This window comes from Xyrauchen texanus, chromosome 50, assembly GCF_025860055.1.
Source record: "Xyrauchen texanus isolate HMW12.3.18 chromosome 50, RBS_HiC_50CHRs, whole genome shotgun sequence".
Lineage (NCBI taxonomy): Eukaryota > Metazoa > Chordata > Actinopteri > Cypriniformes > Catostomidae > Xyrauchen > Xyrauchen texanus.
In genome coordinates, this window is record NC_068325.1 from 13,665,690 (window position 1) to 13,690,932 (window position 25,243).

The 25,243-nt window shown below is 37.7% G+C and overlaps 1 protein-coding gene across 1 annotated transcript; it reads left to right on the forward strand.

The window, feature by feature from the left end:
- The first annotated feature begins 741 nt into the window (after window positions 1-741).
- On the forward strand, window positions 742-9,398 carry LOC127641320 (ATP synthase subunit delta, mitochondrial-like). Its single transcript, XM_052124249.1, has 5 exons — window positions 742-971; window positions 1,897-2,050; window positions 3,527-3,615; window positions 8,283-8,420; window positions 9,288-9,398. Exons 1-4 carry the CDS (start codon window positions 858-860, stop codon window positions 8,403-8,405), a joined length of 480 nt encoding a protein of 159 aa, XP_051980209.1. The 5' UTR covers window positions 742-857; the 3' UTR covers window positions 8,406-8,420; window positions 9,288-9,398.
- Window positions 9,399-25,243: the final 15,845 nt, after the last annotated feature.

Below are 25,243 nucleotides of genomic sequence, written 5' to 3' on the forward strand. Positions count from 1 at the left end.
CCAGTCAAAGCACCTAAATATACACTTTCCTTTGTACATTTATGGTTGTTCAATTGAAATTATTTTGGAAAGTTGATATGTTCTGTGGTGTGACAAGCTAAAATTGCAAAATAAAAATGCATTGGAGGCACTGCAGGACCATTTGTAGAGTGAAAAACGTACCTAAACTAGGCCTTATACATTCATATAAAGTTTAATAATAAATCTTGAATAAAAAAGTTAATAAACATGTTGTGTCAACTATTATTATCAAGAACGGGCCACTTTTAAATTAACGAATGTAGAAAGAAAGTCCCGCCTTACAGTTAAAGAGCCAATCACGTTTAGATACAGACATCACCTGTCCATCAACTCGATAACGCGCATGCGCAATGCCTGTACAAACTGGGGAAATCTCGTTTTTGTAGCTTTATCTGAGGTAAAGAAGCACAATTTATGGTTGTAGTGTTGTCAGATTTTACTACTGATTTGAAATACGTTCTTTGATCATACTCCTGACCAACATTGGAGATTTAAGTAGACAGCTGCTGCACTTTCATGACTGGAAATAGCTTCCTGGGAGTGCTCCAACTTAGATGACCGCCAATGAACCACTAATGCATTTATATTTTAATCAAAAGTCTTCAAAGCTCGTGCCCATGTTGTCTGTCAACTGTCCACTGTCTTCCACAACACAGTTCATGATCCACCGCTTAAAAACTACAAATCCCATCCGGCGCACAACTCTCGCGATATCTGACGGGAAAAGTTGACCGTGTCCTTGTGGTATCAGCCGTGTACTGTCTGACTGACTGCTGGTGAGGACAGGAAAGCCGAGTGCATTACAGTGTTTCAAAGGTCGGTTTTCATTTTCTAAAATGATGGCAGCAAGGTTTCTCCTTCGTCGTGCGGCTCCTACGCTGAGACACGCGCGCTGCTATGCCGACGCGCCCGCTGCTCAGATGTCCTTCACTTTCGCATCGCCGACGCAGGTACTGAAGATCCGGGCTTTGGCCTACACAGCCTACTAATAGTTTAAATGCATAGACGCCTGACTATTTCAATTTTATTAGGTATTTAGTTTACCTTTGATTGACGTGTATCTCGTGCAGTAGATCGCTCCATTTATTTCTTTAACTATTTTGTTTTTTTGTGCTGGAAAAGCATTCATGGCACCTTTAAAGTTACTAGTTACTCAAAGTCACAATTGTTCTAGAAAACAAGAAGTTTGAATGAGCTTAGCAGGTTGTTGGCTTTGCCACCAAACACACTGTCACCTTGACTCTCTAAAGTACGCAATTATATGCAGTTTGTAGTAGTGTAATTCTCTTAAAATCCAAAGGTTGGTAACTGGCATTACAATCAGTAGTCCCTATTCAATTATTTTAACAAAATCTTCAGAATCAGAATGAGCTTGTGTGCTTCAGAATGTATGTATGTATATATTAGGGCTGCCCCCTGATAGTCGACCAAACGTTAGTCGATGAGAAGAGTCTTGGTCGACCAAGTTTTGATTGGAACTGATGAACGCCGGTATTACAGCTGGTTGGACGCTAGGTGGTACTATGGGGTAATTTTCGTTAAGCAGGGTTAAGCCTGCACAATAAAGCAAGACACCTTGATTTCAATCTTTTAACTTATTTTAACAAAAAATTCTAATGAAACTGGAAATGTTATTTTTTTTATATATAACTGTTCATGAGATGGATAGCCTGAGGGAAATGTCTTGATCCTGTAATCATTCTTTAAATAACTAGAGACTGCCAGAAAACTTGCACTACACATTTAATAGGCACGATCTTGCTGGAGGAGTGAACTGAGTTAAGGTCACAATTGGTAGTTGTATATGGATTGACTTTTTAACCTTTTGGTTGCTGGTCTGCATCTCCGTATTGAGGCTTGTCATTTTTGTTTCAGGTATTCTTCAAGGAAGCCAGTGTAAGACAGATTGATGTCCCAACACTGACAGGCATGTTTGGTATCCTCCCTGCCCACGTTCCCACACTGCAGGTGCTCCGGCCTGGCATAGTCACCGTCTTCAGCGATGATGGTGCTTCTACAAAGTACTTTGGTGAGTTTTAGCTACAGTAGGCATGCTAGTTTTGTCATGGCGGACAAATTGAGTACAGGCCTGGCACACACCCAGCTCTGAGAATAGAGTGGACATAGTTTTTTGGCTAATACGTATTCTGACTAATTCTGACTGTGGGTCAGTAGTTTCAGAATCAGGTTTATTATTCTGGGTTCCAGCGGTCATAGAAAAACCTGGAAATATCATAGAACTTAAAAAATAAATTAAGGGCTGTCGATTTAATGTGTTAATTCAGTGCAATTAATTATATCAGGGGTTCTCAACGGGGGTAGTATGGGGGGTGGATGAATATAATATTTAAATATTTTAAAATGTCTAAAAATCCTTAAAACAAAATAGATTTACCTGAAGCGACATATAATAAATTTAGACTTGCTTTCAGAAAATATATCTTGAATTTTTTGTTTCTCCGGTAAATCTTGTTTTAAGGATATTTTTAAATGGAAAACAAAACACCGATTTTTTTTGCAGTGAATTTTTTTTTGGACTGATTTAAACTTTTATTTGTTTCCTTTAATTTAATGAATGTCATTTAAAAAAAAAATTAAAGATGATTTTGTCCTCTTTATTGTTAGTAAGCACGTTTATTATAACCTTTTAAGTCAAGGTACAAGCTGAGTAGTTGGTTAAGAGCTAAGGATTAATCGTTGCAATAATCTGCCGAATAGTCAAATAATCGTTCTAAAAATCGTTAGATTAGTTGATTATCAAAATAGGCGTTAGTTGCAGGCCTACTAACAACGTATCTGGTTTAGCAGCATCATATACACCGGTGGAGGCACAACCTCGTCTAATGCACATGTATGGCTTTGTAGATGGATACGGCTCAATGGACAGAGCAGCAGCCAAAGCTCTTAAAGCTCTTAAAGCTCAAGCTCTTGAACTCGCAGCTTTGTGAGAATGCGTGAGAAGCAGAAACCATTTTACTTTGGCACAGAGTTCGACATCACCACCCTTGAATTTACTATAGTAACACTAACTGTACTTTAGGCAGAAATAGATTGATAATAAATAGTATCATATCACTACTTCAGCTCTATTAAATGTGTCATAGGCTACATTTGGGAATGAGAAAGTTCTGCCACATGGTTTGAATGTTCATTCTCAATTAAGGTCAGAAGTGCAATTGTAAAAAACTAAACAATTTTTTTAATAGATTTTACATAAAATATTATACATGGTTACATTACTGATAAAAAATATATAAGCAAAATAGAACTAGCAGGAGGTGCATCTGACTATATTCTGGGAATTGTAGTCCTTATTTGGGCATTTCAGTGGAAGTGATTCAGTTTTGTAATATCGTTAAATGTGTGTTGTTTTGAACATTGTCTTTATTTGGTATTGCACATTTCAGAAATCCATCCAGAAGGGGGCGATCTTGTCTAACAGTTTATTTTTTCAAATTCTGCTCCTGTTTAAGTTTTAGTTGGTTTTGTTTTGTTTATTTTGCAGTGAGCAGTGGATCAGTGACGGTCAATGCAGACTCTTCAGTGCAGCTACTGGCTGAGGAGGCCGTTACTCTGGACACCCTCGATATTGCAGTGAGTACCATCATGTCATTATTTTAAAATGAGTACTTGTAATGAATGAAAGGGAAAAGACGGAGACCATGTAAACATTATTTTTTTAATAGCCTTGGTGCCCTACAAAACCAAAACGCAGTAACTACAGCAACACTGAAACTGAGAAAAATGGCTTACAATTTTTACTGTCCACAAGGGCTGGGTATTGATACAGATTTCTGGATTCGATTCTGAATCACAAGCTTCGATATAAATTCATGTGGGTATATTTCGGTTATAATGTCAATTTTGCTTGCATATGAAATAAATTCTCTCTCAGCTAATGCTGTTATTTATACTGGGGACCTTTTAACTTGGTACATTAAAAATATTAATTTGACTTCATAATTTTGGTCACATTTAGGATTTTTTAAAATGAACAAATGCCTGATTGAAGAGAGGAAGAATTGCACAGATCACAGTTCAGATGCACTCTAAACTTTCCAAACAGCTTCAGCTCGCAGTATGTAGATCGCGAAGTATGAGTTAATTTTACAAAAATGCCAAATAAGTAAACGCAGAAGCACTCTCGTTGTGGAATATGTGGAGTCGGAGCTCTTTAAAGGGAAACACACTGGCGTTACATCTTAAATGTAGTTTTAATGCGTTATAGCTTTATTAAAGTTCAAACAATGCAGAAGCAGGTCATGTAATTAATTACAAACTCCGAAACTGCCGTTTCTCTGTGCGGTCAGCACCTCTTCTACGAGTTGCGCGAATGTCCCGATCTGATCACACACTGTCGCCGTGACGCTCGTTCCTCGAGCCTCGAGGATTTTTAGACTATTCTAAACGGAAAACAAGAGAAAAACACTTGATAACAATATTTTTTTACAGTGAATTTCTTTACTGAATTTAACTTAATAAAAAGTTTTTCGCCCTTTAATTCAGTGAATGTCATTTAGAGGCATTTTAAAAAGATGATTTTGTCCTTTTATTGTTGGTAAGCATGTTTAATACAACCTTTTATGTCGGGACACAAGCTGAATAATCGGTTAAGAGTTAATGATTAATCGATGCAATAATCGCCAAATAATCGATAGTTGCAGCCCTTTGGCAGAGCAATAGTAAAATAATATTCCTGGGCAAGGAAGTTAAAGTTCATATATTTATAGTAACTCACTTGAATAACACATCCAGTTTAATGGACAGACTTTTGAAGGTACTTCTATTGCCTCCAGGTTTGTTACCGCCACAACTCAAGAACGCACGTTAAGCATGTTTAACCAGACCACACACGTTTGCCTACACGTATTTGTGTAAATAATTTTTGACAAAATGTGTAGTTACTGAGTTTTGGCTTTGCAGGGCATTATTGTGGTTCAAAATTGGATGGGTTGCATAAATGTTAGTATTAAGTTGTTAATAGTTGATAATAGGAAATCTGCAATTATGCCTTTTTAAGGTCATTTGGAACACAGGATGGCCTAGGTAAGCAATGTGGCCATCAAAGGTGAAACTGCTGTAGAAATGAGTGACTGGCTGTTTTTCTATGTTTTCATAATTTTAGACCATACATTTTAAAAGAGGCCTGTAGGTTTTTAATGACGCTGAATCTGTGTGGTTGTGTAATTTGAGAATTAGAAATCCAAGCACTGTTACAGAAATGCCCTATTATCAATATGGTGCAATGACCTTACATATACACGCCTATTATGGAATTATTATATAAACGTATTCAAAACTGTGTCGAGCCGCCCTTTTCATTGTATTCGTGCCATTTTTTGCATAATGCAGCGATATAAATTTTCTGTTAGTCAACTCGTTGAACAATGACACTTCAAAAATGAACTCATTCCAAACTAGATGTTCTTCACAGAAATGCCCTTTATCTGACACTAAATGAAGAGCACTTCTGAGTTCATTCCACATAAATAGACAGCTTTTTTATTCTTCCTAGAGATGGTTGTGCTCGGGGGGCCTTGCTGGTTAATAAGCAAAGAAAGGTCAGTCACTGTTGAAGTGGTGCAGATGTGTCAAATCCCCATTGAGAGACCTTTAACTCACAGCAATGTTTGGCCTTTACACTGTGTAATCGCCACTGTGACAAATGTCCTTCACAGGAACGAGGCCACGTTTATTTGCCTGCACTGTTGAGAATGCGGCCATTCTAGTCTGAGGTTGTGTTAACAAAAGATTTTCCACCATTAACAATGGTAAGAAGAGGATGCACCAAAAAATATTTTTCCGTTCTTTTGACCGATTAACAGAAGTTCTATTAATAATATTCACAAGGCCGCATCGTCTATTTCACATCGCAAAATAAAAAGTAGCCAAACCGTAATGCAGTGCTTGGTAAGACTAAATTGTGATTTTTAGCATCGCGTTACTACACCTACACTTCTTATGCTGCTTCTTATATGTAAAGCAGCAGTTTCCTGGTGAAATGAACACCACCTAGGCCTGTCGAGATTATGAAATAATCGTCTGATTGCACCTTTTTCATCTAACCGCGGTTATTTAAGATAAACGCGATTATTGTGCACTTGAAATTCCAATCACATTTTAATGCTCAAATAAGCAAATATATAAATTCTATCAATGGCATTTTGAGAATCACTGAGCCGTAACGCGTATGTCAACCACACTTCTCAAACGCTCTGATGCGTGCTGTTAGCAGAGGCTCTTGACAAACTCCCGTGAAAATATAAACTTTGCAAAGTGGTCCGCCTTCACTTTAAATGATTGTGTAATGCCAGATGTTCCTGGTCATAACGGGTTCATACACGCAGTGTTAATGACATGCAGTGATACAGAGAAGACTCACACTTTATTTCTGTGGAGTGATAAAATTATTAAACAAAATCTCAAAGGTTTTGCTTCATGAGAAATAAGGCCTCATGGGTTTAACCAGAGTGTATTCAAATAATGTGTGGACGTGAAGAAATTAGGACAGAAATATTTTTATATTGCATAATATTTATTATGAAAAATATATATGTATTATATTTATATTTATGATTTATAATATGAGTTCCAAAAACAACAGTGTAAATGTAAAATTGACCGAAACTAAAGTTGACCAAAAAGAGAGACAAATTGTAAGGCATATTGTAAGTGTTTTTTAAAACATTTTTAAGCCTTAAAAGGAAATCTTATATCCCTATTTTAGACAGTTAATGGTCGTAATCACTATTATTTGTTTGACAGTTAATTGGCTGCCAAATTTCATAGTCATGACAGCCCCTCTGTACACACAAAGGTGCTAAAAAAAGAGAGACATTTATTCCCTTTAACTCAAGTCACAAATAAAATGGCAGATTGTCTCCATATCATGTTCCTCACACGATGCTGTATTATGACATGTAAACACTTTCACTATAGGGCTTGACCAATAAGGCCATTTAAATGCTTGCATTACATTAAAAAGCTTGTTTGAGCGCATTCAAATTGTGAGTATTTTGAGTACCATAAACTATTTTAAGTACCATAAAGTAACATGGTTGCTTCAGCGATTTGCCTTTGTCATCTGAAATTAGTTTTTTATAATGCTATTTCATATGTTTAGGGTAGGGAGATGGGTTTGTTGATTTTAAAAACCTAATTTGTTTGGCAGAATATTTTACATGCTCCTAGCGCCACACAGTGGACATTTCTCCTCAGAACTGCCACTGTTGGTGTGAGGAACCACGCAATATAATTTTGGTCAAATATGTCTCTGAAATCCATCTGTTAAAAGTTCAAGCCTAAGGCCCCCGTTTCCACCTGGTATTAAGATGTTTCTGGTGTTCCGATCACATGTGGTCAGCCCTAAAAACGGGTCTAAATGGGGTCTAAAAGTTTTCGGATCACAGAAACCACGTATGAATGTGGTCAAAAACACATGTGTCCACATCGTATTTGAGGTGTAAACCGTAATCCCTCCTCAATGCGTCCTTGGCCGCAGAGAAGCACCACCCTTCACCTGCCATTAGCCTCTGCGCTAAAACAAGAGTTTAAACAAGCGGCTTTAAAAGGAAATAACCGAAAATTTAAAAAAGTGATACAAACAAAATCACAAGAGCGTCACAGATCTTCTTCAGTGTGTCTGATATCAACACAACAAAAAAGCATGAACACTTGATGCTTCTTTAATACTTGTAATACAATAAAATGATGGATAATTCTGCTTGACGTCTAGCGTTTGTACTTGGATTGAATTTCAACCGCATCTGGGCGAAACATTGCACCATTTTTTGTGTGTTTTCTTTGTCTTTTCTGACTTAATTTTGCTTAATTATCATGCGGTAACACACTGACATAGTGATTTATGTATGTCTGAGACCCTCCCCTCCAAATCCGAACACAATTGGTCACCGGAGACACATTAAACGACCAGGTGCAAACAGCGATGTGTCTCACCTGACCACATGTGATCATGTTATAATATTTTGCTGATGGATACATTTACAACCCACTCCTTCAAAGATAACGAGTAATGATTACTTTAATTGCGACCTGATTCTAGTGTAGAATGCGGCTCCTTGCCGTTGCATTGATTTCGAAGACAAGATTAGTTTTTTCACTAATAAGATGCTTCAGGATATTGAAGTTTTCGGATCTATACCTACACCTTTTATAATGTCAGTTGTTATTGATGGATTCCCTCGACCGATACGTCAAGATTAGAGTGAACATGAACCACATGTCTATGGTGTTTTGCGCAGGTGGCGAAAGCTAACCTCGAGAAAGCCCAGTCAGAGCTGATGGGAGCTTCAGACGAAGCAGCCAGGGCAGAGGTTCTGGTCAGCATAGAGGCAAACGAGGCAATCGTCAAGGCGCTAGAGTAAATGCCTCGAGTACTGGTATGTATCCCATCATAACACTTTTAGCTGGCTTCAAATGAGAAATATAAGAGAGAACATTTATGACATGGAGGAAGTTGACTCTATTTCCTGTTTTAAAGGGATAGTTCACCCAAAAATGCAAAGTCTCAATTTATTCACCCTCATGCAATCCCAGATATGTATGAATTTCTTGCAAAACAGAAAGAAAGATTTTTCCTGTTGGTCCTTTCAATGCAAGTGAATGGTGACCAGAAATGTAAAGGTCAAAAAGCACATAAAGGCAGCATAAAACTTATCAATATGACTCCAGTGGTTAAATCCATGTCTTCAGAAGAGATACGATAGGACACCTTTCACCTTTGACACATTTCATATCGCTTCTGAAGATATGGATTTAACCACTGGAGTCATATTGATTAGTTTTATGCTGCCTTTATGTGCTTTTTGTAACTGTACATTTCTGGTCACTATTCACTTGCATTGTATGAACCTACAGAGCTGAGATACTCTTCTAATATTCTTTGTTTGTATTTAGCAGAAGAAAGTCATACATACACAGCTGAGATGGCGTGAGGGTGCCTAAATGACGTGAGAATTACAAAACATATTCCTGGTCACTGATTACTATTCCAAAGAAAATAAAGTCCCACCCTACATTTTTTTCTGGTTGAATATCTTGTTTTATTTTCAAATGCATTACCATTACACAATTAAAATGGTTGCGAATGCCGTTTGAAAAGTCAAAGCAAAAAATACAGCATGACTGTATTGTATTCATTGTTGTCAAATCTCGATTTATATCCATTTCTATTTTGTATCTTTATTTTTGCTTTTTATTTTTTCGTTATGTTTTTTAATGGTAGGAAATTCTGTTGGTGTTGACAGGTCTCCAGATTTGTCTGTTCCCCACCCCAGTGAAGTCAGAAACTGCAAAAATGAACTACTTGGTTTGTACAGTGGATGGAATTACTAATAAATTTATTTGGAAGTAATGGATTTCGCCTCTGTTTTTCTGTGCCCTTCACACAAATAATTTTGGAAGATCTTCCTTTATGTTGTGCAAGAAATTATTAGATTATGTCTGCAGTGTTTTTTGTTAAAGAAAGAGGGCAGTATGGTACTTTTGAAGCCTAAATGATAGCCAAGCCTTCAATACAAGGCAGCTGTGTGAGTGAATCAGTTCATCTTTTTCAGTCAATGACACCAATTTTAAGAGATATTTCAGAGCTTTTTATTTATTTATTTGTGCATTCTTTAAACCTCATAGTAGCTGTTTTGTCAGTTTTGTGTAGGCAGGGTTGCCTAGTGACTACTCATTCTCGATCATTTCACAAATATTTTCTAAATCCCCTAGTTATTACATGTAAAATAATGTATGAAACAATTACCTAACGCACTCACCGACTCACAACTACAGAGTTACAAGCTAGTCTGCTCTTTCAGATACTGCCTACTGACAGTGGGTGTTGTGGTGTACAAAAGTACAGGTGAATGTAAAGGGCCGCTATAGAGCAATAAGCATGTGCAAACTAGAGTTTTACGTGACTGAACCACATGTGTTTTTATGAACGTTATACGTCTACCATGGCAGCATGCTGCAGCTTGTTCCAGGTCCACGTTTGCTGAAATGGCAGGAACACATGCAACAAGGAGTCATTGATAAACTTTTTTTGACGTTTCGTCTATATCTTTGGGATCTGTATAATTCACCGTTTATTTGTGTTTAACTTGAGTTGATGAGAAAATGTCCAGATAGCATGAAATGCCAAGTTCAGATGTCACCAACGGTGAAGGCATGCGTTGGAGAGAAGAAAAAAAAAAATCAGTGTTGCAAGGACTGACATAAGGCTACCAAAAGACTACTTGTGGTACTTTTAAGGAACCGCAAGATTCTATTGATGTCACAGGATGTTTCTCTTGTTGCTATATTTCGTCCTTGCATCTCAAGTAGTATTGCCTCTATTCTTAGACTTCCTCAACGGTATAGTCGTAAGTGCCGTTTCTGCAGATTTGAGAAAGATTGTTTTAAGATTGGAGGTTCTGCATTTGCAAAATACTTTCTAGTAGCATATATATTAAACTCCACATGCATAACCTAAATTAACTCTCCATACAGATATTATGGATGGATGAATTAAATTCGCCTGCAGCTACATCACCATTTTGAAGGGTTTGGGAATAATGAAAGCTCCTTTACTGCAAAAAATTTAATTAAAGATGTATTGTGAAATCATGAAATCTTATACTGTGTTCTCAATTAAAATGTTTTAGGTAAGGGATGTATATTGGATAATGAAAGTCTTATCTAGCAATGCATGACTGGAAAAAGTCATGGGAAAAAAATGGTATAAAATTGTATGACAATGAGCACATTTACATACACACCAATTCATTTGATCACTACCAAGAATAAGCTAATTCAAAACCGACAAAGCAGTTTTTATGAGACTTTTTTTTTTTACATTCTTCACGCATATTGCCACCCACTGGGCAGGGAGGAGAAATTACTTCAATATTGGACTATAAAAAAGTTTTGGGACACCTTAAAGTTGATTTCCTGAGATGTCTATCAAGTGTATTTATTACTAGAGCTATACTGATGGAATTCAACGGGCAGGTTTGAGGTGTGTATCTCAGGTTTGGGTTTCTCAGAAATGCTTGCACTGATCTATTTGTAGGCACCTTGCTCTTGCGGGTGAGTGACAAAAAAGGATGTGGTGTAGGGTCAAAATCGAGAAACAGACCTTCAAAACTGACCTAGGACCAGCTTCCTCACTCTTAACTCCAGCCTCAATCAATTTCTAAGACTGTACAACTGGCCTCAGATCTGCGCTGGTCCATATGTCTGTGTAGGTGGGAGCATCAGGTCACCGCCCACTCCCAGCCTGTGTGCCGTATCTCACAGCCACCTGAGACTCTGTGGCATCCTTTTGCACACTGCAAGCGAAAGAAGGTCAGAGCTTCAAGAAGCACTTTCTCGCTGATGTCCCTCATGCAAACCCCTGCATTGAATTGATGCATCAAATGTGGAGATTGTTTCAGTGCATATACATGCACATTCCTACACTGATTTTAAGGCAGTGTAAGAATAAGGCAACGACGTGTACGGTCATGTAAAAGCCTTTAACGGTTTTCTTTAATCAGGTTACGTTTGCATGTTAAAACCGGAGAAAACCACATTTACATGAGATTTGAAATCATCTGTTTATTCTCTGTTTTTGATGTCAACACTTGCGCACATTGAGTAAGCCTGTATGATCTGAGGTAAAGGTGTTTACATGCAATCCAAAATTGAATGTAATGGGGGAAAATTGATGGGTGCCGAGCCATTTTTGGTTAATCCGTTATGACCCTGATAAAGAAAACCATTTAAGCATTTATATGACCCTACATCTTCTTGACTTACTAAGCATAATTGGTGTAAGGTTGTGCATGTAAATGTATTCAATGACTTTTCAAACAGACATTTCAGACAGACAGGTAGTCCCGTCCCCAAACTCACACCACTGGCAGAGAGCTGCCTCCAAGTCTTCTGATTGACTAGCATTCTTTTTAGCTGTTTAAAGAGCCTAGGGTTGTTATGAGACAACTGATAACTGCAGGTAGTTGGGAAATATTATGTGTGGTATACAAGGAAAATTGATTATAGCAGCTTTTACAGATGTGTAGGCATATAAGCCTTGAAGAGGCTCAAGATTCATGGAAGATTGCCATGCTAAATGTCAGTATTTTGATGCCCACATATGTTCTGTATAAATATGGCGGGGTACAAATTTTATTTGACACTAGTAACATCAAAGTATTTGATAGACACTTATATCACTGTGTCAAAAAAGTAAATTGTGTCTTTATGTATCAATATTATGGACTACATACAAATTTTGCTATAGGGTATTCCATTTACATTTACATTTATGCATTTGGCAGACGCTTTTATCCAAAGCGACTTACAGTGCACTTATTACAGGGACAATCCCCCCGGAGCAACCTGGAGTTAAGTGACTTGCTCAAGGACACAATGGTGGTGGCTGTGGGGCTCGAACCAGTGACCATCTGATTAACAGATATGTGCTTTAGCCTACTACACCACCACCACTCACAGGGTATGATGTGTTAACTTGTATCTTCCTCAGGCATCTATCAGTGCTGTTTGTTCCGCTCTTGCATTCCACAGAGCAAAGTGTCACATTCCAAAAGGGTGAGGTTGTTAAATCAGTCTACTGGGAAAGTAAGGGAGAGGCTGTGGGCACAGGGGTCCCAGAGTGAAACCCTGTACACCAACAACACAGTACAGTTTCATTAGAACCATATAAGTCAGGCTGCTGGGCATTATGCATTCATTTCAATGGTGTAATGTACTGTAAGGTTTATAGAAGAAAGCACATTTCAATTGTGCTCTTGCTGATGCAACAGAACCCTGCTGAAACTCATCCAGCCTAAAGTGGTTTGCTGGTAGTAGCTGGTTTAAGATTGACTCCTAGCCTGACCAGCAGAAAAGTGTCCCAAACCCCTCTAAAAACAAGCCAACAGATAAGCCTGGCCAGGCTGGGTGACAACTTAAACTGGTCTGAGCAGAATTTTCTAATCCAAAAACTTCCTTTACGTCTCCAATGTATGATTCCATGTCGTCTAGACATTTCTGGTGTTAAACTTACCAATCAAGAAGCAATTTCCTTCTCCGCCCCCTTCACTTTTTTCCCACGGAAGGTATCCAGCTGTAAAACAGCTCTGATTTTCCCCCTTAAGTGCAAAACATTATTCTAAATGCATTGCTTTGCAGAATTAGCCCTCTAGCACTGCATGGAAAACCTATTGGGGAAAACCCAATGGTCACATAGACCTACTGTTCCTCTAAAAAAAGTATACTCACATGTCTGTGCATGCATTGCTACTCTCTAAGTAGCACCGCTTGTTTGACAAGAACACTGAGTTTGTCTGTGCACATTATATAAGTGTTCATTTGTTTTATATTTAAAGACTAAGATAATGCTAAGTCTTTGAATAAACGTTTAACAATGAAATAAAGGTATTATAATCATACATTGCAGCATTAGCAACATACACTTCGTTGCACTTGAAATGCTAAGTTTATGGATTCGAATCCCAGTGAATACACAAACTAATAAAATATACACCCTTGAATGCACTGTAAGTCGCTTTGGATAAAAGTGTCTGCCAAATGCGTAAATGTAAAATTGTGTGTCCTTCATATTACTTTTTCTGTCCTTACCTAACTTAGAGTGACTCGTGCTGGTTTCCAAATCACATGTCTTTGTGCTGAAGCACTAGGAAAATATGCCATCAAATTACTTTCCATCCAGCACAACCCAGGCAGACATAGCTCTGTTTGCATGCTTATGCTGTTTCAGACAAGGCCTGGACTCTAGCACAAGGCCCCACGCCTGCATGCAAATGTGTGACGCCGTCCAGTTCTGGCAGACAGCAGATCAAGCAAAAGTATTAAGCCGAGCCATTCATCTAAATGTGTCAGCTGGCCCAGTCTTAGCAGCTGGTGGTGGGGTGAGGTAGGATGGGCAGTTAGGCGAGGTCAGGAATGCAATGACTGTAATTGCTCAACAGAAAGTGTGATGTCGGTTGGTCATTTATGGTGGACACTGTGACGACAAGCAATGATGACAATAATATCTCAACTACTAGCCAAGCCTTATATGCCAAGAGGGGAGGTGACGCACACTTGAGAGTGACCTTATATGTTTACCACCTTGGCCGTGTTGTCCCCCTTACAAATTTATGCTATGACGATCTCTGTGAGGCAATGCTCCCAGGAACTCCCTTGTTGTTCGTCACAATTCTGGAAAGGTAGCATGCATGCTAAAACTAGCCTTAGCATTTTCCATTCTGACATTAGACAACCAGCAAGAGGTTTCTATTGGGGATATTTACAATTGGTCACTTCATGAGTTTTTACTGATTGGATACTGATAAGCTATTTAATCATGAATAGACCAAGTGTAAATGCCCTTCAAGATGGTTTGAGACCAACATGATTACACAGGAAATCTGCATTTTCCTTCCAAATGTTCATGCACCCTGAAATCGACCCTATTCAGCTGCATTACTGAAAAGTGCCATCCCCCATTAGAAATGCTTGCATCAATATAAGTGTGATCACGAACTGATGAGCAGCTTCATAGACAGGAAGCGTTCATTTAAACAATGGTGAGCGTGATTCAGAGGTTAGATTTTCTGTTGGATTATCTCTCCTTTGATGGTTCGGTTTAGGGTTGGGTTGGGAGTGGGCGGTGACCTGACGCTCCCACCTACACAGACATATGGACCAGCATAGAGTTAATACAATATGCATTCATTTTGCCTGTACTACAACCTTTACAACTAAAAATACAACTCGCTTTTGGTGCCTCTCAGTGGACATTTCATAAGGAAACTGGACTTCAAAATAATCCATACGTTCAACGTCACTTCCAACTTCGGCCGCTGGGGGCATTGTTTTACATTTTGGTAAGCACACATCCCATTCAGAAGCACTTTCAAGCTACCATTGCATTATTGAGAAAATAACTGATTGGGTTCTAATAAGTTTATCTGGTACACGTTTACTTGGTCAAGTATAAATGCAATGTGCATATCCATTCAGAAAGCAATTCAATTGATCAAGATAAAGTTAGCTGATCAGATTACATAAACACTTAAATTTATCTCCACACATGACAATGTTGTCATGTTTGTGCTGACTATCATAAAAAAAGTGTAGTTTTGAACCATCTCGGAAAGACAGGAGGTTATACATTTTTTATGTAAAGATAGTGCCTAGCTACCAATAATCTCCTAACCTGCACGTGTGATTGTAAAAAAACATAGCAACATCCAAACCAAACCCATGATTCATTTTAACGAATCAATGCTCTTCAAAGAGCCGAATTATCCTAGGTAAAGAATTTCAGGGATCTGCACAAACAGGAGAAATATCAACAACCACCTTAGCCGAACAAAACATCAATACATTTCGTCCTAATTTTTAGCCGAAATAAAAGAAGCCTGTTCAGTTTTAAGGGTTTCTGAGACAAAAACATACCTCATGCACTGTGGAAGAACTAGACGTGATTTAATAAGTTACTGATCACTGAACAGAGCAAAGTAGCTGTAAAGCTTTGGTATTACACTGTATGCATTTTGTCACGGGAGACTGCTGATATGGTGAATTACGTGTTCAGAAAATACCGGGTTCAAGTCAGAACAAATCCCCAAATAGATCACCTCCAAGACTACTCTAGGTTTTCAGACTATGGGAAGCTGCTACATGTAATACAGAGAAGGTTGCTGGTGTGGGTTAGCATCAAGATGTTTCAGTAATGACACCTCACTCAGTGTGCAGTAACAGTGTACTAATGTAAAGAACACTTCAATTTGTGATGTTCTCTACTTGTAAATTTACCAACAAGCAGGGTTGGGGAGTAACTGGAATTCGTATTTAAAATACAAAATATAAGTAATTGTATTTCATTGTCAGCTTTACGCTAAGCTAAAATGCTATTTCTAGCCATTTTACATGCACGTTACCAGCACAATAATTTTTTTTATCAAGTTGGATCATAATTAATTTTTTCTAGTAAGAACTTTGATATTAGGGCAGAAATGTTATTCTTGATAATAATCTTTGTATTGTTTTCTTATAAAACTATCAAAGAATCCTTAAAACAAGATCAGTTTGATTGATCTTGTTTTAGAAACAACACTGCATAAGATATTTAGGTTTTTCAGAGAATATATTTTTTATGTGTATTTTGTCTTACTGTACTGACAGTTTTTATAGTCAAAACAAGGGAAAAAATCTACCAGTGCTGAAGAAGTAATCCAAAGTATTTAGAATCTGTTACTGACCTTGAGTAATCTAACGTAATATGTTACAAATTACATTTTTCAACATGTATTCTGTAATCTGTAGTGGAATACATTTCAAAAGTAACCCTTCCAATCCTGCCAACAAGTGATGCACCAATGAAAATTCATAAATGTTCAGATACACACGCAATTTGAAGAACAACTGATACTATTAATTGTGTCAGGATCACAATGAGATAACTGTGATAAGCCATATTAGCATTGCAAGTAAACATATCCTTGTGTGCTTCGTGCCAGATATGTTAACAGGTATATAAAAATAGACCTCTCCCTGTAATTATCTGGGAGGAACTAGTTGACCTGCTGCACATTTAAAATAATCTGCAATGATACACTGACGTGACTAAACATGGACTCCAAGCCATCAGTCTCTGTTTGGCTCACAGCTTCAAGAGTTATTAACTGAAAGGTATTCAGAGGATCTTACAGGTTTACAGGTGTGCTCTTCTTCCAACCGAAAATTGGATATTCTGATATTAGTTACTGTTTCATTTCAACATATTGCACGATTCACAATAACAGTTCAAATTAATTCACAGATAAATAGAAAATAATATTTATACAATGTGTATCATATCAAACATTCAGAAAAAGCATTAGGGTTAATATCTTATCCATGTGTGGGGTTGCTTTTCATCCAAGGGAGTGGGCTCTCTCACAATTCTGCCCAAAAACACTGCAATGAATAAAGAATGGTATCAAAACATCCTGCAAGAGCAACTTCTCCTCTCCCAATGATCCAGGAGCAATTTGGTGATGATCTATGCATTTTCCAGCCTGATGGAGCACCATGTCACAAGGCAAGAGTGATAATGAAGTGGCTCGGAGATCATTACATGGATCCGTGGCCAGGCAACTCCCCGGATCTTAATCCTATAGAGAACCTGTGGTCAATCCCCAAAAGGCGAGTGGACAAGCAGAAGCCCACAAATTGTGATCAACTCCGAGCACTAATAAGGCAAGAAAGGATCGCCATCAGTCAGGATTTGGCCCAGAAGCTGATATCCAGCATGCCAGAGCGAATTGGGAGAGGTTATGAAGAAAAAGGGTCAACACTGTAAATATTGACTCTTTGCATATATTGAACGTTTTTGCCAATAAAAGCCTTTAAACTCATGAAATGCTTATCATTGTTTCCCAGAATACCATAGAAACGTGTCTAATTATCTACAAATACTGAAGCAGCCATCTTTGTCAAACAAAATGTATGTCATTGCCAATACGTTTGGCCACGGCTGTAGACTATTTTATGTAACATTAGTGCACGCTTGTTGATAGAAACAGTTTGTGGTTGTGGCCTTATCCTTTTTTAATTTGTGTAATTCTACTTAGGCCACACCGACACTAATCCATTTTCATTTCAAAACTCAGTTTATCAGTTTCCTAACATCATAGTTTTCCAAAGTATAGGGAACTGGAGATTTGGAATGGAAATTGGAAGTTTTCAGTGGAGGAAAAGGTTGTTCTTTTGTGGATGAGAGGCATAAAAATAGCTAAATGACTGTATTTTCTAACGAAAATGTGTTAGTGTAGACGTGGACATTATGCTAAGTTTCAGACGAAGTCAGAGATGGGAATATTCGAGATGAAATTTCCCACTTCTGACCTCAGTGCGTTCCAGTCAATAACACATCACGGTCACATGAGCATGCCTAAACACATGCACAGTCTTCCAGATGCTTACAGAGGCACTGACTGAAACATCTTCTTGTACATTTATTGCATATTGCATATACAGACAGTGGAAATAATTAAAAGTTTGTATGTATGCTTCACAAAACCCAGCTCCGGTTTATGCTCCGAGGTAGCGTCATCTTGAAAAATTACGCTACTTGCTGAAATCAGGGTTAGTCAGATGTCCGACTTCAAGTGGTGTTCCAGTCATTATTTTCAAGTCGGAGATGGGAAAATCCATAGTTCCGAGATGTCTGGAATGCAGCTTTAGATTCGGTCCACATACACACTAATCTGTTTAAGTTTGAAAGCTCCATTTTCGGTTTCCTAACCTTGTCGTTTTGTAAAGTGTGCAGTGGTAGAGACATTTTTCAAAATTCTCCATTTTAGTGGAGGAAAATGTTATTCCAGTATGGATGACAAAATCTATGCTTTTCCAACCAAAAACATATTCTAAAATTCTTGCCTTGTAATGCTTTTGCAGCTGTTCGCCTATCAACACATGAGGAACTGAGAGGCAAAGAGGAGAATTTATTTGCTTAAACAAATGACACTTTTAAGTGATATAGGTACACCCAGATTTCCTAGTATGAGCACTGGCTCACTGCCCACACAAGAATCTTAGATTCAACTTTAAAATATGTATTGTTTTAATAATTTCAGTGTTTTACACTATTAACTTGACCAATTCTTGAGTCTTAAAAACCTTGATCAAATCTTACGAAATAATTATAAAATACTTTTAATATTGCTGTGGTATTTCTGAAATGACTAATCAAGCAACATAAAGTCCATTTTTAGTGATCAATCTCCACTAACAGTGCAGTTTAGTTCAGGATCATGGTTAACTTGTGTCTAGGAAACAATCAATGTTTTAGTCCTAGAATAATTCAGCCTTCTCCAAGAACACCTCCACTTCATAGAGGTCATAAGCTGATTCACATTGCCGCTGGGTGGAAAGTCACAAAGTAAACAATCTCATTGGCCCACATGTAAATGCTTTACTGCAGACACAATTGAACTCTTTGTGGTGAACTCGACTGACAATGTGAAATGAGGAAATAAGCAACAGGCATATTGGCCAGGAAGAGCCAGCGAGCAGACGAGAGAGACTGCTGCTCTGAGAGCAACAGGAATTAATGGCATTCTTGTGAAGTGTAAGGTTCTATTTTTAATGTCTGATCGGACGCAAGATGACAAAGCCTCCTACGTCACAGATGGAACAATTTGGCTGCAGTTAAAAGGGCCAGAGTAACCCACAATATGAATGATTAGATTACCACAGCTGGCTAAAGAGCAGATACAGGTGAAACGTCAGTGTGCCACGCAGCCCCCGTGCATTGCCTGTCTCCAGGGGCCGTGTTCTGATTAAATTAGCCTAACGTGGGAAGTTGCTAATCCAAGTCAACCCAGGATTAAGACTGCAGGACATCAAGAGTACATGGGAGAATGTGTGTTTGAGTGTGGGCTGGTGAGTGGGTGGTGGATAACGAGGGTTTGTTGAGAACAAACAAACCTTCCAGAGCATGAGGCCCACAAAGATACATGTGATATTCTGTTTGCTCCTACTTCACTATGTGATTTTGCATAATATTAAATGAAATGTGGATTAATGAAAACCAATACTCTTTCAATTTAGCACATGGGTTGTGCCTGTAAGATCTAACCAATCAAAAATGAAAAACGATTGTCATCACTTTTGGGTGGACTATGCGTTTGAGGGACAAATTCTGTTAAAGTGCCAGCTCTAAGTTTCCATACTGAAGTGCCTTTGAGAACTGGTTCATTTATAACAGTGTGGTCAGGTTCTGCAGGTGGTTACTTATGCAAGTCAATAAAAAAAACAATATGACTAAGCTACTTAGGCCTATAACAAAAGATAAAATATCTGCATCTGTGGGCTCATGATTAGCTACAGATTGACCATATCATTTAAAAAAATAAGGAAGGCATTATTTACATCAGTTAATTGAGGTATTAGCAGCATTTTGGGATATATCGTAATGTAAACTAAAAGAAGGGTAAAGCTACCATATAGATGTAACAATAGTATATCTAGGCCTACTTTTAACTGTCCTGTACATTGCTTATCATTTCTTTGCTAATGGTATGGGATATTCAGATGAACTCAGTTTTAATAAATGGTTTGAAAAAGTTAAACTAATGCTGCATTATTGTCGTATTAGAATGACTGTAATTACAAGATGGCGACTTGGAGATTTTACTCGGTGCTGTTCACATCCTCGGACCTCAGAAGTTATTTGTTTCTATGGCAACACTTATTATGCCAAAACGGCTTTGTTGTGCATAACAGCAAAATATTTATCACAACATTATTTCATCACTATACACACTGAACACTTTATTAGGAACACTATGGTCCAAATGAAGTGCCTGATGTGGTCTTCTGCTGTTGTAGACCATCCACCTCAAGGTTCGATGTGTTGTGCATTCTGAGATGCTATTCTGATCAGTACAATTGTACAGAGTGATTATCTGAGTTACCGTAGCCTTTCTGTTAGCTCGAACCAGTCTGGCCATTTTCCGTTGACCTCTCTTATCAACAAGGCGTTTCCGTCCACAGAACTGCCGCTTACCGGATGTTTTTTGTTTTTGGCACCAAACTGATTAATCTCTAGAGACTGTTGCATGTGAAAATCCCAGGAGTCAGCAGTTACAGAAATATTCAAACCAGCCACCCGTCCTGTAAAATAAGGGATCGCCTCATATTTAAAGATGAAATGATGCGTCCCTATCGAATCAATATGGGATGCGATTTGTCCTGATTTGACGCCATCAAGCCTGGCCAGATGGCGTCACAGAGAAATCATTCCAGATCGCTAATTATTCATTGATATAAGTTGAAAATTGTGTCTAGGGTGGGTAAAAATCCAAACATTGTGCTAAAACTTTCTAATAATGTGGAGGGTGTGGTAAGGGACCGCCTGAAAAGTCCACACATTTTTTTCAAGTATAAATAAATAATAGTACTTTTACTTTTACTTGAGTTGATTAAAAATTAAGTATTATACTTCGCTACAGTTATTTTTCACCACAATTACAAAGTAAAAAAAAAACAAACACATTATGTTTCAGAATTTTTGGGTAGAAGAAAGTTCTAAGTGCTAAATCTGTTTATAAACTAAATGCGCTGTCAGCAGCATGATGGAAGGCCGCAGGGCACAGCATCATGAACACAGCAGATTGCATAAACTGCTGCCGGTGTCCTCTCTTCTCTAGCTTCTCCAATGCTTTCTTCCCTTTTCACCTAAAAAAAACTGTAATATGGTGATTTTCTGCATTCAGTGATTTTTCTGCATTCCGGTAATTCAGTTATGAGGGAACTGTCTGAACACGTTTAACCACAGATCAAAATTCACTCGCTTTTAAGGTAGGCAATGTTTAATATTAACAATGTAGTTTGACATATATGTGGGGATAACTTGTTTACTTGCTACTATATGTCTAAAACAAACATTTTATATACCTAAGAAAGATACAATGTCAATAGTCTCGGAAATTACCGGGCACTCTGGGCAGAAATGCCACCAAAATGTACAAAAATATATTGAAATATTCCTGAAATTCAAATATTGTAGGCAAAAAATGCCCACGCAACGAGTTCCCGTCTTTTATTAATAATATCTGATATAGTTACAATTATATACATTGGGATCTTCTTTTGATTTTTCACTGACCATAATTTATTTTCCCACAGTCCAGTTCCTCACACCATCACACGCACAGTTGGGTTCTCCACTTCTGTCAATCCACATCAGTTTGGTATTATACTTGCGCTGTAAATTCCATAACTGTTCAAAATAAACTGTTCTAGTGGGTAACACTCTCGCTCATGGTGCTGTACTATACTTCCCTGCCCTGTTTTTTAGCTAGAGGCTAAAAGTGCAAAAGGGATTGATGTTATATAATGAAGGTATGAGAAATCACAAAAATTATGTATCCAAATGCTACAATTGACTTAATAATATCTCAATATGTTAAATAACCAAAATGTTAATTAAGACTTTATTATTACAATGGTAATATAATAATAAATATACAGATTAACCAATTTTAGTGTTTGAATCAATCATATTTATAATTATATCAATGTGTGAAATGTTCATTTTTTGCCGTATTTTATTCAGTTGGCATGTAGGAGTTGATAACAGTTAATCTCATTCCATATTTGAAGGATAAATTACCTCTATGATATTGCATTATATTAGTTTTGTACAGTATGTTAACTTAATAGCCAAAATACATACGTGAATGAGAATAAACTTGAAATAGGAATGAGTGTCAGTCACAATACACATTATGTGGTTTAGATACGATTTAGAGACATTTACAATGTTACAAATGGCTATTTCTATTGCAGCAATGCAGGTCTTTGGCATTTAGAAGCTGCTAGTTTAGGACTTGTGTGGAGTCTTGTGTTATTCTGGCTGTCCACTTCACTCTTTATCCTGGTATGAGATAATTTTTTTCAAAACAGTAATGCATGGAATAGCCTTCATCTCCCTAAATCTATAGACTTTAGACTATTTTTAAAACTTTAAACATTTGATTTGCAAGTGTAAAGCAACTTATAAGAAATCAATACTTCAGCAAATGGGTAAAAACCCATGTATTGTGATTTCCACATGGTAGCGCAACCATTTTCAATTATTCTAATAATAAGAACATTTTCTTGAGTACCAAATTATCACATTAGAATGCTTTTGTAAGGAATAGGTGACACACTATACGTTTACCATCATGGGTAAAGAAAAAATGGAATAAAACCCACTTAAAACAATTATTTCAAAAGGTGCGAAATGCGAAAAATTGTCATTCCGTGTACGGTCTGAAACGCAATTGTCTTTGTGTTCTGTCACCGGACAGCAATTCCGAGTAAACTTCCGGTCGCCTTTGAAGGAATGCAATGTGAAGGCTGTACAAAGTAACAGTTTACTTTAGCAATGCTATAAAAGTGAATTGCAGTCACAACAATGCCGATACAGCATGGGCCGCCATCTTGATTGTTTTGGGCTGAATGGATCACATGACTGTCACATGACAAAAATACGTAATTGTTTTCAGATATATCAATTTTCCCTTTTCCGTTTTCCCTTGGGAGAGCGTTTTCGAAAAGCTCAGTTTTTGCTGGACAAAAACGCCATCTCAGTGGAAGGCCAAAACGTAGAGAAAAAGATTTTTGTTCAAGCAAAATCGTATTAGTTTGGACGTGGCCTTAGCCATGATTTTAGCAAACAACCTCTCCCTATCATAGCTTTATCTAAAACACAATCTGAGATAATTAAGTGCACTAGGCCTTTTCAACTCCGCTTTTGATGTCAAAACGTAAACAGTCATGTTTAAGCTGGTAAGAACTGTTGTAAAGTTGTTTACATGCAATGAATCTACGTGAGCCGATTGGTTGCTTAAACCGTTCTTACGCTGGAAGTTTTTTTTTTTTAATAAACTCATTTTTTATTGTTATCAGCATATTACTGTGCATGTAAACACACTCACTGTCTCAGTCAATATAGGCAACTCAATGAATACTTTTGTTTTTGTGAATAAATACACCTGCCAAAGTGAGTATGCAGTGTATACTTCTTAACTTTATAGCTTCATAACCTCTTCACCTGACTTGGGTGTAACATTGTGATTGTGAAAATGGCTCTTGTGTAATTGCTGTATTCCCACAGTACTCATCTATCCCTAACTTTCTGATAACAAACCTGCGAACCATGGCCATAAGCACTGACACAGGCATGTTCTAATACTTCCCTTTCTTGGCCCATTGGATTTAAATAGTTCTGACATGAATGCGGCTAATTGATTCAACTGAATGCAGTACAATTGGCTGGAGCAAAAGCCTCCTCAACCTACTTCACTTTAGGGTGGGAGTGCAGCTTAATATCTACATCACTTAGTGTCTGCATTTTTTAATTATTCATATAGAAATTGTAAATTAGGTTCAGGTTTATGGCCTCCACCTTGGTGCGTCAGTGCTTCCAAAAAATGGCGAGGCTAGGTGTGAAACTGAATGTTTCTGGGAGTATATTAAACAATAAGATATTGCTGTATTTTAGAATGTTTTGGATTAAACTAATCCTAACTAATGTGTTTACAGTTGTAAATGCTATGATCTATGACTAATAATAAAACGTAATAGCCAAGCGCTTCTTTATTTTTTAAGAATATACGGGTAGATCAGACATTTATTAACTGTATCTGGCTAATTAAATCAAGGATAAGGGTATTGCCATGTTGGGGCATGTTGTTGTGTATTTTAAATATTATATTCAGACAATTTATTAATTACAATATTTGTTGAACAAAACAATGGAATTAGTTTGGTTCCATTCTTGTTTACATTTTGCTCAGAGGCTGTTAAGCAGGTTCCATTGTGACAACATACCCCACACAGGCCTACAGTGTGCCAGTATGAACAGTCATATTACATATGACGTGTATAGTTGTATGTGTTGAAATATAAGTAGTTATTTCACCATCTCGCCATACATTTCCCATATTTTTTGTGACACTGGATATCCCTACTGATATATTCAAGAGGCGTCACAAACTTCCTGAGATTAAACGTCTACATAAGTTGTTGTTTACCGTCCGCTTCTCTCGTATCCAAGCAATGTGTTTTCCTGGACTGGTTGCCCAGTTACCTCTTTATGTCGTCATAACATCGTTACACCCCTTCTACATCAAAGGCCTTATCCACGTTTACAGTAGTTAAGGTGGCTCGGATCGTATAATTTCGCTATTTCAGTATTCCGTCAACCAAAAAAGTCTCGTTAACACTCTTAAATTTTACCTGAGAGGAACTACTGATAAAAATGAACACAGTGTTATGAAATTCATGTAAAATCATTTTTTAAAAATTCAAAAAAATGACACATCGAGGACGTCTACGTTTGTCTAGGGAGGAACCGTCGGCCTGGGGAAAGTCTCGCGAGAGTCGCACGCGACATCAAATACACTGTTTGTTGTGTTTATTTGGGGTCCCACATAACCCCTATATGTACCCCAACCACTAGCTCTAACTATAAACGTAACCTTACTCCTAAACATACCCCTAACCCTAATATTAATAACAACAAATTGAACTATCGCGAGATTTACCCTGCCTGACGGTTCCTTTCTAGAAACACCCGACGTCTGAATTATTCCACCTTAAATCACATGCTGACACCGCAAGAAGCCCAGACTCCACCCATTGTGAACAGCTTTGTAAAGAGGTGTAATACTTCACCTCCGACGCATGAATGCTGTCACACGGT

Coding starts and splice junctions, on each gene's coding strand:
- LOC127641320 (XM_052124249.1), top strand. CDS start 858: ATGATGGCAGCAAGGTTTCTCCTTCGTCGTGCGGCTCCTACGCTGAGA. Junction 972..1,896: donor CTTTCGCATCGCCGACGCAG/GTACTGAAGATC, acceptor TTTTTGTTTCAG/GTATTCTTCAAGGAAGCCAG. Junction 2,051..3,526: donor TGCTTCTACAAAGTACTTTG/GTGAGTTTTAGC, acceptor TTTATTTTGCAG/TGAGCAGTGGATCAGTGACG.